At 40.1% G+C, this 20,601-nt stretch overlaps 1 protein-coding gene across 1 annotated transcript in view; it reads right to left on the reverse strand.

Moving 5' to 3' along the window:
- Positions 1-8,751: 8,751 nt before the first annotated feature.
- Positions 8,752-20,601, reverse strand: part of LOC131328468 (beta-amyrin 28-monooxygenase-like) — a 31,746-nt gene continuing 19,896 nt past the window's right edge. Inside the window, exons 7-8 of the mRNA XM_058361413.1 lie at positions 14,471-14,658; positions 8,752-9,051 (exon numbers count right to left, since the gene is read on the reverse strand). Of these exons, the coding sequence (XP_058217396.1) occupies positions 8,752-9,051; positions 14,471-14,658 (488 nt within the window). The remainder of the gene's footprint in view (positions 9,052-14,470; positions 14,659-20,601) is intronic.

The raw sequence follows: 20,601 nt of genomic DNA on the forward strand, positions 1-20,601 counted from the left end.
TCCTACGCGATATCTCATAAACAGTGTCTCCATTTTTCACTTTTCATTTTCCAAATACATATCCAAAATCGTTTTTACACACTCATCCTCGGTTCCGGCGCTCCAGGTTTCCGAGTATCCGCACAATGGTTCCGCCGCTCCGGGTTCCCATTGGCACACAATTGGCATTGGCACCTCTCCGCGGTAACCAAGTCACACACCCTACCTCGATTTTGCCGCTCCGGATTCCCGGGTATCCTCACAATGGTTCTGCTGCTCCGGGTTCCCATTGGCACACAATTGGCATCGGCACCTCTCCGAGGTAACCAAGTCACACACCCTACCTTGGTTCCGCCGCTCTGGGTTCCTGGGTATCCGCAATATGGTTCCGCCGCTTTGGGTTTCCATTGGCAAATACACACACACACACCACACAATGGGCTACTACGTCCTGCCTCATTTGGGGTTTCGAAATATTTCTTCTTCTTTTTTTCAAAACACATCTCATCATTAACCACACCCATGTTTCTACTTTCACGATTTCTGTGTCTCATTTTCATGCAACGACTCTGTGGTAGGACTTTTCACATACGTAATCATAAATCATTCATTGTAATCTTGAAACTAAACTAGCAAGATCATCCAATTCTATATTAATCATCATGCTCAAACCACAACTTAAAGCACAACGTCACATGTACAGACGCCTTTGGAGTGAAAATCACTTATACTTTATCACACCACAAGTAATACCAGCAATTCATGTATGCATGCTCATCAATATTAAATGCTTATCTTTTTAAATCCGTTTTTTCTTCTTTTGTGGAAAGTTCAAAACAACATATGTTTATTGAAGTAAAGGTCGATTATTCAACATGTTTATACACCCTTTAGCAAAATAAATTTACTAGCTACCTTTCATGCATTTCAAACATTATAGGCAACTAGACAAACTTATATATATACTTAGAGAGAGTAGTTAGTGATATTCTACATGATCATACAACTTTTATACTTAGAATTAATGAGTAAGGGAAAATCTACCGTTCTTCTTGGTGTAGGGAGGTATTCCCGAATAGATACATCTAGTTGCCGAACACATGATGTATACGAACACGTGAAAGATTGGACAGGACTTATCACCGATCAGTGCGTTGAAAGGCGATAAAGGCCAATAACATGAGAAGTCATTGGTGTAAACTAACTATTCGGCAGATAGAGACATTCCGATTATATTGGACCAAGTTACATGTGAAGTAGCTGGTCCAGGCAGACTGTTCGGCTATGATACAGCCAAACAAGGAAAGAGCTCCAATCAAGAGCAAGAGCAGAGGAAGTACTCTGGAAAATTCCAGAGTAGTCATGGATGAGATCCCAAGAATATAGGATCTGAGAAAGATACCCAACGAGAATGGGATGTTCGGCTTTTAATGGAAAAGAATCCTAAAAGGACTCTTTTATAATGAATTAATAAGGAAAACAAGAATCCTTGATATCCAGGGTTTCCTATATGAGATAGGAATCCTAAGGCAACAGGGATGCTTGGGCAGCAAGCATACGCAAATCTATAAATATGAGGTAAACCTAGAGGAAAAAGGTACGCAATATGTTGCATTCTTATATTCTCCTACTGATAATTAGGGTTTCTCTAAGTATGCGATACTAACTTAGGCATCGAAGGGCCTTTGCCACGAGAGGCAAAGGTGCACTCATCCCTTGTCTGTTTTGTAGATTAGGTGACCAACGACGAATTAGGGTTCTGGTGAAAAGGCACGAATTAGCCGTACCAATTCAAGGTGATCCGAAGCATCAATTGTTTTCATCCCCCTACAATTGGCGCCGTTTGTGGGAAATGAACCAATTTTTCTAAAAAATCATGATGGAAGAAGATCCAGTTATGCCGTTTAGTCCAAAGGACCAGTTGGGTGAGGGAAGAGATAAATCTCCACCAGGTGCTCCGAGAAAGCCCACTGGTAGACATGACAGAGATAACTCCAAAGAAAAAGGAGACAAAACTGCCACTGGCTCCACGAGAAGGAGTAAGTCTCATCGAAGAGAGGAATCAGTCACCCATTCAAGAAGTATACACAATGATAACGATGTCCTCGATAAAAAGAGAAGGGAAATCGAGGAGTACGCTCGTTTGATTAGAAAACGAGAGTACGAGATACAAGAATTGCAACGAGTACGAGAGCATCCAGAAGATTTCGAACTTTCTCGAAGGAATTCCCAGAAGGACAGACGGACTCTGGTAGTCCATAAGCAGGCTCATTCACGAGGAAGAAGGAGCAAGAGTCCTATCATAGGGCGATACGAAGCTTCTCCATAAAAGAGGAGAAGCAGAAGTAAAAGCCGAACACTGGAAAGAAGGGCTTCTTCACGAAAAAGGAGGAGCAGAGACCGAAGTTCCACCCCAGAAGAGGAGGAAATAAGGAAGCATCATCGAGACAGGTACGAGAGGCCTGATGCTGATTGGGTCAAAGCTACGGCTCACAAATCGAGGGAACACGAGGATGAGACAGTGACTGCACGAGAAGCAGCACGCAAGGCCCTAAGTAATATTGCAGCCTCCCCCTTTGCAAAGAGGCTACAAGAGGCTAGGTTGCCGAGCAGAGTGAAGCACGGTACGTTCATACTTTACGAGACAAATACGGATCCCGTAGCTCACATACAGCACTATCAACAAGCTATGTTCATGCACGAGGGGGATGATGCCATCTTATGCAAAATGTTCCCCTCTAGTCTTGGCAAGGTGGCTTTGGCTTGGTTTCATAAACTGGCCCCACGATCCATACGAGGATGGAGGCAGTTGGTTGAGGAATTCACTACTCGGTTCTTGACAAGCAGAAAAGCCCCAAAGACTTTTGAAAATCTTTCCACCATGAAACAGGAGGAAAACAAGCAGATCAGGGATTATGCAAAGAAGTACTGGGAAACTTTCAACGAGATTGAAAGCTGCAGTGAGGAGTATGCAATTGCCACCTTCAAGACTGGTTTGCCTGTTCGGGGAGAGCTGCGTCGCTCATTAAATAAACATCCGGTAGCCACATTGGCTAAATTGATGGAACGGATAGAGCAACACACCAGAATGGAGGATGACATACTCCATGAGGATGGCAGGATTGTTGCCGAACAGCTAAAGGCGCCTGTCAAAAAGCTGGATAAGCCAGAGCCCAAGACTTATAGAGAGAGAAAGGAGTATGGGCAGGCTAAGAAAGAGCCGTACAACGATAAGCAAGCTCCTGACCCCAAATCTTTCTTTTCTGTCACTACGGTTTGGAAGGAACCAATTTATAGGATTCTTTATCGAATAAAGAATCAGCCATATTTCAAGTGGCCCCCAAGTCTAGGCGAAGACAAGGACGCAAAACGTGCTACGAATCAGCACTGCAGTTACCATAAAGATTGGGGCCATATGATTGAGGATTGTGAGATGTACAAAAGACACCTTGACGATTTGGTCTCTCGGGGCTATCTCAAGGAATTTATCCAGGAGGATCCAAAGGAAAAAGGGAAAGCCATGGAACTGGGTTACGAGCAAAATCCTAAAGGAGTAATCCACATGATACATGGTTTGGCCACACTTTATACGAGAAATGAGGTTAGGTTATTACCAAGGCAGGTCAAGCACGATTAGCATGTAATGCGATTGGGAAACAAGAGAGGGCGAGGGAACGATGTGTGCAATGAAAGCATAGCTTTCACAGATGATGATCTGGGAGAAGTCCAACTACCCCACAACGATGCTTTGGTCATAACCCTACGAGTTGGGGAATACAACATTGAGAGGATTCTAGTAGACTCAGGGAGTTGTACAGAGGTGATGTACTACGATGCGTTCAAGAAGCTAGGGCTGGCCCAAACAGACTTAGAGCAATCCTCAACACCCCTGATTGGGTTCGGTGCAGGAGCAGTCTGGCCTCTTGGAAAAGTAACACCACCTATTCGGGCTGGATCAGTGGTGGTAAGGACAGATTTCTTAATTGTTGATGTTCCTTCTTCCTATAACGCGATTATAGGGAGGACATGGCTGCATAAAATGAGAGCTGTCTTCTCGACTTACCATCAGATGGTGAAATTCCCAGGATCGAATGGGGTTGAAGTAATTAGAGGCAATCAGATAGTGGCCCAACATTGTCTAATCTCCGTCATTAAAAGAGCCCCAAAAGCCCACCATGTTCATACATTAGAAATACCAGATCAACCAGCTATCGAGGATGTTGGAAGAAGTCTGACAGAAAAGGTGGTCGAAGGCCTGGAAAAGATTCAGATCAACGAGACTGATCCTGAAAGATATTTCTTAGTTGGAGAATCATTGCTAGCAGACGAAAAGGCTAAACTGATAAGATTTCTGAGGGAACATGTCGATGTATTTGCTTGGGTGCCAGAGGAAATGCCCGGGGTAGATGCAAGTGTGATCTGTCACCATTTAAATATTGATCCTCAACATAAACCAATCATTCAGAAAAAACGGAGAGCAGCCGTGCAGCATGAGAATGCTGTAATTGAAGAGGTTGATCGTTTGCTAGAAGCAAAAGCAATACGTGAGGTTTACTACCCAGAGTGGTTATCCAACACCGTGGTGGTGAAGAAAAAGAATGGGAAGTGGCGAGTCTGCGTAGACTTCACAGACCTAAACAAGGTGTGTCCAAAAGACAGTTTTCCTCTTCCAAGGATAGACCAGTTGGTTGACGCAACCACTGGTTACGCGAATGAGTTTCCTCGACGCATATCGAGGATATCATCAGATTGCTATTTTTGGGCCTGATCAAGAGAAGACTTCATTTATCACACCACGAGGGTTGTACTGCTATAGCGTTATGCCGTTTGGGCTAAAAAATGCTGGGGCAACATACCAAAGACTTGCAACCATCATGTTCACAAAGCTCCTAGGAAAGACTATAAAAGTTTACATAGATGATATGGTGGTGAAAAGTCAAGAAAAACGGGGACATATAGCTGATTTAAAAGAAGCTTTCGAAATCCTGAGGGAATACAAACTGAAACTCAACTCCTCGAAATGTGCTTTTGGAGTCGGTTCAGGAAAGTTCCTGGGCCATTTGGTGACCATGAGAGGGATTGAGGCTAACCCTGATCAAATTGCAGCCCTACAAAGGCTACAAAGTCCCAAAACCACTAAGGAAGTCCAGAGGTTGACTGGAATGGCTGCAGCACTTAATAGATTTATCAGCAGGTCAAGTGACAAGTGCAGACCCTTTTTTCAATTATTGAAAAAGAGGGAGGAATTCGAATGGGGAACAGAGTGCGAACAGGCATTCCAGGACCTGAAGAAGTATCTGGCCGAGCCCCCACTTTTGTCAACTCCACAGCCAGGTGAGTCTTTAGTTTTGTACTTAGCTGTTTCTGAGCATGCAGTAAGTGCAGTCCTGTTGAGGGATTTGGGAATTGAACAAATCCCTATTTATTATGTTAGCAAGACACTGCTGGATGCAGAGACGAGATATCTGCCCTTAGAAAAACTTGTCCTGGCACTTTAGACAGCCATAAGGAAATTGCCACACTACTTCTAAAGCCACAAGGTTGTGGTTTATATTGAGTTTCCATTGAAATCACTGCTACGAAAAGCAGACTTCTCGAGAAGGATCTCGACATGGTCCGTCGAGTTAAGCCAGTACGATATCGATTATTAGCCATGCACGGCAATCAAAGGCCAAGTGTTGGCTGATTTTGTGGCAGAGTTTTCTCCTACGGTGGCTCTCCTACCTCCTACGAGAAAGGAACAGGCGACTAAGACATCACCCAAGAAGAATAAACCCTCAGCCGAACAGGACCCTATGGAATGGAAGTTATTCGTTGATGGATCAACATGTAATACTGGTTCAGGAATTGGGGTTGTCCTTTTTCCTCCTGAAGGAGTACTGATCGAACTATCTGTTCGGCTTGGTTTTAGTGCGTCGAATAATGTGGCTGAGTATGAGGCACTATTGACTGGATTAAGGAGTGCAAAAACCCTAAGAGCAGAGCGGGTTAGGGTGTATTGTGATTCACAGCTTGTGGTCAATCAACTGTACGGGGAATATGAAACCTGAAGCGAAAAGATGGTAGCCTACGTACAGGCAGCCAAAGACTTGCTTGATACCTTCGAAAGGGCATACATTGAACAGATAAGTTCTGGACAGAATGCTCATGCAGATTCATTAGCTTGGTTGGCTGCAGCAGTACCAACTGAATTCAAGAGGAAGGTGGCAGTAGAATATCTGAGTGAGCCGAGCATTGGGAGAAGTGTGGACTTGGTCTTGGACGTGAACTAAGGACCAAGTTGGATGGACCCAATAGTGTAGTTTTTACGAGACGAGATACTCCCTTCTGACAAAAAGGAGGCTCATAAGATAAGGACTAAATCTGCTAGGTTTTGGCTGTCCCCAGAGGGTAAGTTATACAGAAAATCCTTCACAGGCCCGTATTTGCTATGCGTACACCCTGAGATGGTGCAGAGATTTCTTCATGAAATCCATGAGGGAACATGTGGAAGCCATGCTGGAGGCAGATCCATTGCCCACCGAGCAATTACCCAAGGCTACTGGTGGCCACACATGTAGGAAGATGCAAAGGTGTATGTAAAGATTTGTGAGAAATGTCAAAAATTCTCACCAATGATTCAAACACCAGCCAAGGATCTGGTGCCTTTGACAAGTCCTTGGCCGTTTGCTCAATGGGGAATGGACATCGTGGGTCCACTATACAAAGCAACTGGGAATCGAAAATTCCTGCTAATTGCAACAGACTATTTTACTAAGTGGATTGAGGCAGAACCACTGGCCAAAATCACTGAACCTATGATAGAAAGGTTCGTGTGGAAGAGCATCATCATTCGCTTTGGGGTCCCTTATTCATTGATTACAGACAATGGATCCCAATTTTAGAAGAAATTCAAGGCTTTTTGTGTCCAGTACGGAATACGAAATTATTATTCAACCCCAGCTTACCCTCAGAGTAATGGGCAGGCAGAGGCATCTAATAAGACTATCCTTGACGGGATCAAGAAGAGGTTGGACAAAGCCAAGAGGAAGTGGCCTGACGAGTTACCACTAGTACTGTGGGCTCACCGAACAACACCTAGGAGGTCTACGGGAGAGACCCCCTATTCATTGGCATATGGAACAGAGGCTGTCATACCTCTGAAAGTTGGTCTTCCAACCAATAGGACCGCACTGGTTGAAAGTGGGGGCAATGATAGGGCCCTTGAAATTGAGCTTGATCTTGCCGAGGAGAGGAGGGAAAGGGCCTTGGTCCATCTGGCTTCCTACCAGGAACAGTTGATGAAGAGCTATAATATACACGTTCATCCTCGAGAATTTGGTGTTGGAGACCTCGTACTACGGAAGGTGTTCGGCAACACCAAGGTGGCCAATGAAGGCAAGCTGGGGGCCAACTAGGAAGGCTCGTATCGGGTAACCGAGATTGTAGGCATTGGAGCCTATAGATTAGTTGATCTGGATGGTAATCCAATTCCGAGGCCTCGGGAAGGGCTTCATCCGAGTAGTTTTTGTTTGAACCATTCGATGAAAAATAAACAAAAACTGCTCGGATGAAGCAATTTCCGATCATTTTTTTTGCTGATGTCTCGCGAGTACCCTTAAAATCATGTTCTGAACACATTGAGCGGCTCGGATCATCGAAATTCGATCGGAACAGTGAGGTCCTCATTTTATTAAAATGAGGTGGTCCTCATAAGAGCTGGTCTGATATACATACATACATATATATATATATATATATATATATATATATATATATATATATATATATATATATATATATAGAGGAATTTTCAAGTGAGGGAACAAAATGAGGGACTTTCATTTTCCGATCAAAATTTGAAAATCCGAACCGTTCAATGTATGCAGAACGTAATTTTAAGGGTCCCCGTGAGAAATCAGTAAAAAAAATGACTGGGAAGGGCGTCATCCGAGCAGTTTTTTTTGAACTGTTCAATGAAAACTGCTCGGATGAAGCCCTTCCTGGTCATTTTTTTTGCTGATTTCTCACAGGGACCCTTAAAATTACGTTCTGATCACTTTGAGCGGCTCGGATCATCGAAATTCAATCGGAAAGGGGAGTCCCGCATTTTAATAAAATGAGGGATCCCTCACCGGAACCTAACTCTCTCTCTCTCTCTCTCTCTCTCTCTCTCTCTCTCTCTCTCTATATATATATATATATATATATATATATATATATATATATATATATATATATATATATATATATATATATACGGGACGATTCAAGGGACACCCAAAAAAACACCTAAAAAAACACCCTAAATCTCAAACTCATAGTTTCCGATCAAATTTTTATGATCCAAACCGTTCAATATGTGCAGAATGTGATTTTAAAGGTGCTCGCGAGAAATTAACAAAAAAAATGATCGGGAAATGCTTGATTTAAGCAATTTTGATTTGAACCATTCAATAAAAAACTGTTCGAAACTGTTTGGATCAAGCTCTTCCAGGTCATTTTTTTTGCTGATTTCTCACGGGTACCCTTAAAATCACGTTCTGATCACATTGAGCGGCTCGGATCATCAAAATTTGATCGGGAACTATGAGGTGTTTTTTTAGGTGTTTTTTTTGGGTGTCCCCGGAACCGCCCCGATATATATATATATATTCTATCAATTTATTGTAACTATTTTTAGCTTCTTTCCTTCATCATGGAATAAAGCACTTTGAAACCGAAATACTCCAAAAGTGGTAGAATTAATTAAAGGAGTAGTTTTACCCTTAAAATATATATGAATTATTCTGTCTAACCCTTGTGAGGGTAGAGGCGAATTGGAAGACCATTTTCAGGAGTAGACACGAGATTCACAATCATCTTCTCGTTAGGAATCATCTTTTCCCACTTGAACCTTCTCACTAAGTGGTGCATGAACACAAGTATTTCCAATCGGGCATATTCCTTCCCGGGGCACATCCTCGGCCCTCCACCAAAGGGCACGAATGTGTACGGAGCCGGTCCAGATCCCTCAAATCTCGAGGGATCGAATTTCAGTGGCTCTGGAAAGAATTCAGCATTCCTGTGCGTTGGATGCACACTCCAATATATCTGCATATCAATGTAGAGTAGGAAATATAAATACTTATAACAAAATGACTTTCAGCTTTTCAAGTAGACGACATGCATGTTAGTTGAACGAATAATTAAGTCAACAGGCCTAGAAATATTCAGATCAAAGTTCATATCAACTGTCCAGCTCTCATATACTATCACTCCTACTATCAGATCTTCACATCAATTACTTATCACAAACAATGAAAACATAAAGTTTACAGCCCAATAGTTGACTCGGAAAAGTATTTTTTTTTTTTTTAAATTTTACCCTAAGACTCTTTATAATATCTAATATAAAACCCAAAACGTCGACGTTTTGGACTTTATCTTGGATATTTCTTAAAATATTTGAGTAAATTAAAGTCATAATTTTTTTTTATCGGCAAAAGTAACAATTTATTAGGGATAGGGGAAAAGAATCCAATCAAAAGTTAAAAATACAGCCTTAGGAACAAAGCCCAATACACACTTGAAGGCCTAAAATGCCCAAATAAAAACGGGAAATGACAGGCCGGTCCCATTTTTTAGGAGGGGTTCCATGTCAACCCTTTTTTGTCAATGTTATCCTGTCAATGACCCTTTTTAAAAATGCTTTTACTATTTTATCCTTGTTACTTTTTACACTTGAAGAATTCACACATTTCTAAAGAATTCACATCTCCGAAAATTCACACCTCCCAGAATTCAGACCTCAAGAATTCACACCACTCAGAATTCACATCCCCAAGAATTCACACCTCTTTGCAAAATTCACACATTTCCGAAAAATTCACACCCCTTAAGATTTCACACCTCAGAGAATTCACACCATCCAGAATTCACATTTCCGAGAATTCATACCTCTTTGCAAAATTCACACCCCTTTACAAGAATTCACACTCCTTAAATTTACATCCCTTTACAGAATTCACACTCTTTTGTAAGAATTTACACCTTTTTGCAGAATTTACATCCTTTTACACTATTCACACCCCCAGACTTTACATCTTTGAAAAAAGACACAATTCGCACCGAATTGAAGAATTCACACATTCGAAAAGGTCAATTCACACCAAAATAAAAAATTCACATCTTCAGAAACGACATAATTCACATCTCATCTATAGTTTTCACATCCCCAACTTAGGATTCACACCCAAATTCTACTTTAATTTCAGTGGCTAATAGAAGACAAACGCAAAAGAAAAAAAAATAGTGTAATTATAAAATTCCATTGATACATACGTTTAAACACATATGACGATCGAATCAGTTCGATTGAATTTTAGAATTAAGATAAGAAAAAAAACTTACATGATTGATTGATTCAATTAAAAATCCCCTCTGTTTCTGTCTTTGTGGCGGTGAATTTTCTTGGTTGTGTGAATTCAGCCCTGGTACATCTCTGGCGGATGTAAATTCTCGGAGGTGCAAATAGTTACTCTCCAATTCTAAGCGAGAAGAAAAAAAAGCCATTGCATTGAATTAATTAACTCTCCAATTTCATTGATCTGATGAAGGATGTTAGAGAGAGAAAATATTCTTCTTCACAAGGAAAAGTAAGATGACCCCTATCTTGACAAAACCAAACTCCTCCTCAGCACTTTGTAATAGACATAGATGAACCGATGAAGCTTCTGGTCACAGGTCTGGATTTGTGCAACCAAGGTGAAAGGTTTATATCTTGATTTGTGCGATCAAGGGGTGCAGCCAAGGGGTGAATGGTTTTGATTTCCCCAAACCTTTTGTTGCCGCCGTCGCTGACTTCTTCATCCCAACGTATAGCTCGTCGATTTCTCCGTCGTCGACTTCTTCAGTGTCGTCAGCGATCTCCGCAGCAACGGCATCAACAACAATCTCTCTGCCGCCGGTGACACCCTCAGCGACTGAGAGATGTAAGTGAATGAACTTCGTAAGTGGTTTCTCAGAGCTCCGAGTCGGAGAGGGAGAGGCCGAGTTGGGAAGCAAAGGGATTTGGGAGGAGTTCGTCGCCGGATGATTGGGGGTAAAGATGAGCGGGGTATTTTAGACAGATTACATAAAACAGGGTTTAGAGGGGTATAGTTAGACACGGGCGGGACCTGGACACGTAGAGAGGTACAAAACTGGGCCAGCTTGGAAGAAGCCCAAATAAAAACAGATAAACCTCAAACACCCAAAAGGCCTAAAAAGCCCAAATCTAACAATGAAGCTCAGTCCCAAGAAATCCCAAAACCTAACCGTAAGAGCGCCGTTGCCTTCCAAATTAGACAGTAAATCCAACACCGCCGGTCAGCCATCGTCGAATCTCGAAGCCACCCCTGGCCGTCCCTCCGAAGAAGCCATGCATCCCGAAACCCAAACAAGCCAAACTACTGCGGATGCTACCCTTGCCGTTAGGCGAGTACCGGGCCATCCAACAAAGATCACGGCAGGAGCCACGCCAACCGCAACACGCAACTAGTAGAAACCTACGCTGTTAGGCATGATCGGAAGACCCAACAGAGATCTGATCGGGCATCCACGAGTTTGTTTGCGGCCGTGAATGGGAAAAATGAAACGAGCGGGCAAGGGGAAAAAAAATAGAGGGGAAAAAGGAGAAGACAAAGGATCGTCAACAATAATACTAGATCCAACCTCGTCGGACGGCCGAGATCCCCTGTTGCGAGCCGTCGTGAAGCTCTATGTGTCGGCTCCCAAAAACGGCAAGAGGAAATCGTCCGTTGAGATCCATGGACGCTTGCATCGCCGCCGGAAACCGCCGTGGCCACCATCTCGTTGCTGCCTTTGCCGATTGTTTTGCTCGCATCGGCTGAAAATCTGATTGTTCGCCTCTGCCTTTTTGGTTCTAGAGAGAGAAAGAGAGTCAATTCTTCTCATCATAATTTTTTACTTTTTCGATTATTCTCGTTAAGACAAATCAATAGGTGTAAAAAGTTTATGCAAAATGAACAAATACGAGAAAATTCAAAAATAAAGACAGCGAAAAAATCCCAAAAATCCCTTAGTGGAACTTAGCCGCATTTGAAAGCCAAGATCCCTTTCTACACAGCAATAGCCAGCTAGGTATGCCTTTTAACTCTTGTTGACGTATCAATTTCAATCAAGCTCTTTTTAATAGAATTAATAAAATTTTATTAAACAGAGTTTTTGGGGTTTTGGTGGTAAAATTTGGCAATTTTGGGTTCTCCTTGTTTGTTTGCTCAGTAAAAGAAATTTTATAAATCTATGAAAAGAAAACAAAGATTAAAAGGACAAACAAAAGCTATCCGAGACCTAAGGAGAAACGTTGGCAAAGAACCAACAAAGAAAAGAAAACTCCTCAAACACAGCCAACCCCAAAGAAAAAACAATACCCACTAAAAAGCTACCCGGGTTCTCCTTGTTGCAGTTTTTGCTGTATCAGTGTTTGGTTTTGTTAGTCTCTTGCCAACTTCCTTTGGGCCTTGGGCAACATATGATTATTGGGATGTGTTCGTGTTTGTCTGTTCGCTCGCTCCTTCTTGTGATGCCACTGCGTCCTGGGTCCCTTATTCATCTTCAGCAATTAATAAATTTGTTTGCTATTAAAAAAGAAAAGAGATTTGCTACAATACACATCTCTTATTTGGGTGTATATTATATGCACCCTCATTGATTACCATTGGATGTTTGAAAAAAGATCTAGACCATTTAAAATGTTAAGATTGGTTACTAACAAATAACCTATGACCAATGCAACAGGTAAACCCTATGAATTAACCAAAATGGAAAGAAAATCCCCTCAAGCCTCTCACTCTCTTCCCAAGTAGTGTATATCTTTCTTTTCCTTCAAAAAATTAGGCCCAATTTTATTTTTGATAATTAATTTATGTTAAAAATAATAATTTTATTTTTTAATCTTTGAAGCTAAAATTATTTCAAGTGAAAATAATTTACTTCTTTAAAATACGTTGTTCTCGATAATTATTAAAGAAAAAAGATACTATCATTATCATAATGTAATAAAAAGTCAAGTTAATGCATTTTTTTTATAGGATTTTTAAAAGCCAATGATTTTGGTACTCCTCATTTTGTTAATGGCACTCCCAAAGGGAGTGCAGCAGATTGATTTTGGCTGCACTCCCCTTGGGAGTGCCAAAATCAACACCATTTTTAAAGTGTTTTATATATGTAGCCAATTTTTTTTGGAATTTTTTTGAAATATTATGATGTTTAACATTTTTTGCAATACCTTTAATTGCACAGTGAACTTTCACATGTAGATCCAAAAAAAAATATTTCACACAAATAGTTCAATTAAAAGGAATAGCGAAGTCAATCATCCATATTAATCAAGTAGGAAACACTAACAAAGTTAATGGGTGATCGAGAGGGCGATGGTGACGAGATAAATTTACCAATACATTTTAGAGTTATGTGTAAATGACAACAATATTTAGAACGTGCTATTTATTTTTTGGTCATTAGACATACTACTAGAGTTTTGTAAATTAGTGCTCGCATCTGAATTACAAATAACTAATACTCATATTTGATAATGTAATCGATTACAAGTGTTATCAATACCAATCAATTACGCAATTGAAACCGTAGAGAAACCGTAGAGAAATATAATCTATCTTGTAATCAATTATTTGTGTTATTAAGAACAATTGATTTTGAAATCTATTGCACTGTTATTTTTAACTTATTTCGCAATTGATTAGAGGACTTACTGAGACCCATCAATCGATTAGCAAATCGATTGAGTAATTGACTTCACATTGTTTTCCAATCGTACTCAATTCAATTACAAAATCAATTATATTGTCTAATCGATTACATAATTGAACATAACAAAATTGATTACATATATATTCGATTATGATGTCTAATTTATTAATCAATTATATATTTTATTATGATGTCTAATCAATTATAAAGTCTAATCGATTATGGAATTGAACATTGACATAATATATTACATATTTGATTAACTACCGCTAAAAAAATGGATCAAGTAATCAATTGCACAATTGATTACACGTTATTAAAAAGTTATGAAATGGACTAATTAAAATGTTATGATTCCGTAGTGAAAATATTACAAACTGAAATGTTAAGTTTTTTTTTATAAAGTTATGAAACACACCAAAATATTATGATTCTAAAAATGTTATGAATATATTGCTATAAAGATACGATTGATTAGTGTAAAAGTTATGATATGCACTAGAAGGTTATGATTTGTAAATAAAATATTATGAATGAAAAGTTACGAATTTTTGGTATAAAAGTTACGATAAACCTAAAATGTTATGAAGGACCAGTACAATAGGTAATTTTTTATGAGGTGGCATAATATGAACCACACAATAGGTGCATATGATACACACCTTAAAAGGATGTGTATTGAAAATTTTCCGAAGGAAAAACCTCTTTTAATAGAATTATAGAAATCTCAATTTATAGACAATTTAATATGCTTAATTACCTTCCAACCCTTTGGAATTGAAAAACCATTGTACATGAAATCATTGAGAGCTTCTCTGAAAGCACCTTGGACTGGTGGAGAAAGCCTCATCACTTCACATGCCACGTTCCATGAATACTTCATCTTCTGAATGTCACCCCAATTTAAACATTCACCTGGTGCTTTTGATTTTGCAATTTCCATTTGCTCTGTTCACAAAGTAGAAAAAGCACATCAAATCACATTAATGGTTCTGTTTGCTAGCACTTATAATCAACTTATTTAGCTTATATTTGATTTTATATTTGATTTAAAAAAGCTAATCATGAATGGTGTTCGTTAACAATTATAAATAATTACTTATTTGATTTTTCTAGCTTATTTGACCCAAAAAGGCTAGATTATTTAATGCTCCAATTTGAAGGGGTTTTTTTTTTTTTGCTTATGTTAAGTTGTTAGAACATGGCTTAGCAAAAAAAAAGTTGTTATAATAGGAATGGACAAAAGTGTAATGCCCCGAATTTTGGGTACGTTAAATAGACATTTTATTGATAAAATCAACTGGAGTCTGGCTCATTATTACAACAGAACTTCCACACGAGTTCAATATTTACACAAATGGAGGGAATTCTAGGGTTCCTAACTACAGCTCCACCTGCTCCTCCATTCTTGCCAGCTCCTCGGCTCCAAAAGCCTCCACGATGATCTGCTTACCTTGATCATCTACAAAATCTGACACATTATACCGGCGTTGCCACCCATATAATATGTCAGGGTCACCAAAAGGCAACACCGTGAGCTGCAACGCTCAATAGGAAATCCTTACCCACCAACCTTAACTTACAAGTAAGGTTATAATAAAACATCGATTTCCACATGATACGTGTGAACACAACTAACAATGACACATCCACATTCGTTAATCATCTATCGTTGGTGTCCAAGATTTTAGTGTTTCTCCTACGTGACTCATCGTAGACCGTGTCAACATTTTCATAAACAAATCAACCTTTTAAAAATCATTTGCATTGGCTTCGTACCATGGATAACCAAGCCACACACTTTCAAAATCATTTGCATTGGCTCCGTACCGCAGATAGCCAAGCTACACACCCAACCTCGGTTCCGCCGCGCCGGTCTCTCGAGTATCCTCACAATGGTTCCGCCGCGCCGGGTTCCCATTGGTACACAATTGCATTGGCTCCGTACCATGGATAACCAAGCCATACCTCACCATGGTTCCGCCGCTCCGGGTTCCCATGGGAACGCACACAATTCAAAACCCTCGGTTCCGCCGCTCCGGATTCCCGAGTAATCCCACAATGGTTCCGCCGCTCCGAGTTCCCATTTGGGGTTTTCGAAAAAAATCTAAACCCTCGGTTCCGCCGCTCCAGGTTCCCGAGTATCCCCACAATGATTCCGCCGCCCCGGGTTCTCATTGGGGTTTTTCACAAATCTTACTTTTACACACGCACACAACTCACATAATGCCACCCAAAACCGGTCATTATGTAGTTTCAAAAATATTTTCTTCCTCGAAAAACATTTCCTTTCATTACTCACACCCTAGGTGCCATGTTTCTACTTTCTCAATTCTCGTGTCTCGTTACATGCAAAGACTTTGCGGTAGGACAAAAATAAGCTTGATCCATTCTAACAAGATCATCCAATTCTATATTACTTATCACGCTCAATCACCACTTATAGCATAACGCCACATGTACGGACGCCTTTGGAGTGTATCACTTATGCTTATTCAAAGCACAACGCCACATGTATGGACGTCTTTGGAGTGAAATCACTTATGCTTAATCACACCACAAGTAATACAAGCAATTCATATATGCATACTCATAACCATCTTAAATATAAAAACTACAATTACTTCGAGATAAGAAAGTAATAGGAATAACCTACTTTATACTTGGGGTGAACGATAAGGGAATCCTACCGTTCTTCTTGGCGGTAATCGGCTACGGAAGGTTAGTCGGCGGTCGGACGGAGTAACTTCCTACGGTGGTCTCCGGTAGCTTCGAAAGAGAAAGGTTTCTCTCGAAACTTCTACTTGACTAACGCTACTCTATTTTATGGATCGAAGGGTGGTCGGGTGGCGGTTTTAGTGGCGGCTTTGGATGAGTTTTTTGAAGAACTCAAGAACACTCAAGAACATGAAGAACAAAGAAAGAACAAAGGAAATTCTAGAGAGAAGGAAGAGCAAAGCTTGAAGGTGTGAGTTCAATGCTTGGAATGGCTTGCTATTTATAGGCAAAGGCATGCCCTCTTCCTCTCTCCCAAGGCCGGCCCCCCCCTCTCTCTCTCTACCTCAAATTTTAACACATGGCAAGCAATCTTTGAAAGATCAAAGCCTAACCCTAGGCTTGCATGGCTAAGATTGACCTTGGATGCGATTATGGAAGATTTGTTGGAAGATTTGGAGACAATGGTACAAGATTTTGTCTAAAACAAATATAGAAGTTCAATGGACGTTAATGGAGGGTGAGTTTCTTAGCTAGGAAGGAAGGTTCACCCATGGATTTGAAAGATGTAGGAAGATCAAGGAAAGTACAATCCCATCTCCTTCTTTCTTCCTTCCTCTCTCTCTCTCTCTCTCTCTCTCTCTCTCTCTCTCTCTCTAGTACACACACATATATATTACAAAGTACAAGAAAACAATAAACAAAAAGTACTTCGGTACTTTGAATCAAAGAAACTTTAAAGACAAAGATTTTCTCAATAAACAAATAAATTGGCACATGTTTGATTAAAATAAACTAGTGTGCTAAAGTACTCTAGGAAGATCAACTCCCCAATAAATTAATCCAATTGGGTACAAAACCCCAATATAAAATAATAAAAAGTACTTAGGAGAAAGATTTGGGCTATTACCCAATGGATAATAAATTCCCTAACTTTTATTGTCCAATGGACAATAGCTACTAGGAAACTTTTATATTAAAATAATCAAGGAGTACTTTAAAGCATGTGACAAAAGCCTTATATTAATTTAGGTGTGGTACCAAGTACCCTAATTAAATAAAAAGGTTAGGATTCTCCCCATAAAAATAATAATAAAGTACAAGTCAAATCTTTATTGGAAGGTTCCTTAGTCACATCGGTACTTTATTTGGTCAAAAGTCTCTATTACCCAAGGGTTACTAATTTTCCTAACGGTTATTACCCAATGGATAATAATTCTCCTTGCGGTTAATAACCAATGGACAAAAGAGTACAAGTACCTTTTATTTTAAAATAAGATTTTAAAAAACTACATGTACTTTTAGTCAAATATATAAAAAGTTTTATTGTCCAATGGACAAAAATTGCCCTAACCATTATGGACCAATGGGTAAAAGCAAAAGGTTCAAAAGTTTCAAAAGGTCCAAAAGGTTCATCTAGCAACTAGGTAAGTCGGTTGCTCGGTTCCTCCAACTAGTCGGTTAGAAACTAACTAAATTGGTCACGTAGGGTTTCTAGTCGAGAGTTAATCAACGACCAAAATCTAACTACGACGAAAATTAACAAGAATCATATAGCCACTCAAGAGAAAATAAGTAATTCAAATAAAATTCAAATATTTAATAAAATTTTTATTGACCAAAATTCAGAGGCGTTACAATCTATCCCCCTTAAAACAATTTCGTCCCCGAAATTGGCGCGCGACTACAGATTAGACTAGGTTGCTAAACCGATCTCGGAATCATCGACTATCCCCCTTAAAAATTTGGAGTAGGTCACCATCAATCGGTCTCTACTTGAGCATTTGCGAAAGATGTTTGCGATTCTATTTGATTATTCGATTCTTCAGCCATATAGGGGTGGGAAACAGTTTAATGGAGATTAAAGCTGTAACACGTCTACAGGATGTGATAGATAGCATAGATAAGAAGGCAGTAAATGGGATAAAGGACAAGTTTTGTTTAGCAGAGCAAACCTAACGCACTATTTTGAATTGACGTGCACAAAAAGAATCTACATGCATTGATCCAGTTCACGCTGATCACTGCATGTGTTTCAAACTTGCATTCGTGGACCCCACACTAGCGTGAGTTTGCTTTGCTCGTAGCCTTTGTTTTTACCCCCTTATGGGCTCTGGAATGACCAATGCACACCCAGAACAAACCATACAGTTTATTACATTTATACTATACAGTTTAAAGGTTGAAAAGCCTAACAAATGAACAAAACACCTCATAAATAGCGTGGGGACAAAACAGTGGCTAAGGCCAAGTCACCCATGCAAGAGCAATGCATTGGAAAGCCAACGAATCAAGCACACCTGCGCGCACAGGTTGGTAACTTGCGCACGCCCATCCAGGCTGTTTCCAGTACTTGTTCTCACATGAATGGGGCTTTGGGACATGTCTAGATATACCCAAGTTGGTGTTCTAACAAAACAGAAATAAGTATTGAAAGGCAAACTAGCAGTTTTAACATAGGAAAGCAGTAAACTGGTTTTATATGCTCGCAGTGATGATCTATAAAGAAAACTACATAAAAGAACATGGTCCCTGTCCTCGCACATATTGATAAGCACTTAAGATTGCTTGATCGTGGTGCTTAAGTCCGTTAGTTAGAAGTGTTTTTAGCTATTATTTGTCATTTTTATTCAATATTGCTCGTAAGGTAGTTTGTTAAGTGTTTCAGGCAAAATGCCCTTAAAAGGCGTATTTTGAGTGCAAAGCCAACCCCCAAGTTAGTTCAAGAATCATCGCCCGGTGGAACTTGTGCCAAAGTGACCAAAGAACGAAGGCAAGAAGCGTCGGGCAAGCCAACGGTCGACAGGTGCCAAGTCTGGGAGGCTGGCCTGAAGAATTGGAGATAAGCTCTGCGTATCGATACGGATTATGGGCCGTATCGATACGCGTTGGTTAATTTTCCAGGTAGAGAGTTCCGTATCGATACGGCCATAAACCGTATCGATACGGGTTCGTTACGGGAAATTGGTCTTCTCAGCTTAGCGACGTGGTATCGATACTTTGCATAATCTGTATCGATACGGGGAGCTCTCGCCCAGATATTTTGTTACTTTTTGGGCTTTCCATTTGTGGAATACTTGCCTTTAATAGTATGTTTTTAGATATTTGATGAGAGAGAAACCCATTGTGTATAAATAGGGGTCTCTTCTCTCTCTTTTGTATCTAGCTCATTACACCTTTTGTTCTTAGACTCCATTAATGCTTTTGAAGCTTTTTCATAGTATAATCTTTTAGGACTCAAGTAAGTAATTCTCATTTGTTAATTTCTCGTTTATTAAAGTTGTTCCTACAGACTAGATCCTTTATAATATCAAGTTTATTTTCGTTTTTATCGGTTAAAAGTCATGTCTCATTTTTATGCTTTCTTTTATGCTTTCTTTTATGCTTTAGCTATGTGTGAGTAGTCGACAGGCCAAGTCTCGGGGTAATCTTTCCCGAGTACTTAGGTGGTTATTAGGTTCTCAAACCTTCGGGCTTAAAATCATGGTTTTCGAAATTTTATTAACCTAGCCATTTTGGTCTAAGCGAGGGGTGTTAACTCCTTAGTATGTCGTTTAGTCAAGCGGTCTTGGCAAGTGGCATATTGAGGGCTCGTGGCCTCCTACGTGTTAGATACATTAGCAAAAATAGGTTGGTTTAGTTCTGATTAATCACATCTTTCGTTAAACGAAGCAATCAAAGCTAAATTCCCCGGGCGTGAGCACGCGGTCGTGACTCTCGCCTGAGTTATAATTGAGAACCAGTAACGGATTACGTCAAGGGTTAGACGATCCCTAGACTTGCCTCTTTTAGTTTATAAAGCTCGTATCTAATTTGTTGCTTTAGCCTTTCCACCGTTAAATGCAAAACCAAGTTGGCCGTCTTAAACGCCACAATCCACCATACAAAACCTACAATCCGATTAAGCTATATTCGAATTCTCTGTGGGCACGATCCCAGATTTACCGGTTTATTATGCTACCGACGACCTAGCCCTACGCTTGGGGTTTTTCTCAACCTTATTTGAAGGCGAGGTTTGAAGGCTAAGCATTTTTGGCGCCGTTACCAGGGATTTCTTTATCTAGCTTATTTGGAGGATCGACAAACCATTGTAAGTACTTCGTTTATTTTTCATTTCGAGTAAGTTGATCTCGACTTAGCGGATACCTCTAACTGAGCCACCAATTCGACTTGAGG

The sequence above is a fragment of the Rhododendron vialii genome, chromosome 1a, assembly GCF_030253575.1.
Source record: "Rhododendron vialii isolate Sample 1 chromosome 1a, ASM3025357v1".
Classification (NCBI taxonomy): domain Eukaryota; kingdom Viridiplantae; phylum Streptophyta; class Magnoliopsida; order Ericales; family Ericaceae; genus Rhododendron; species Rhododendron vialii.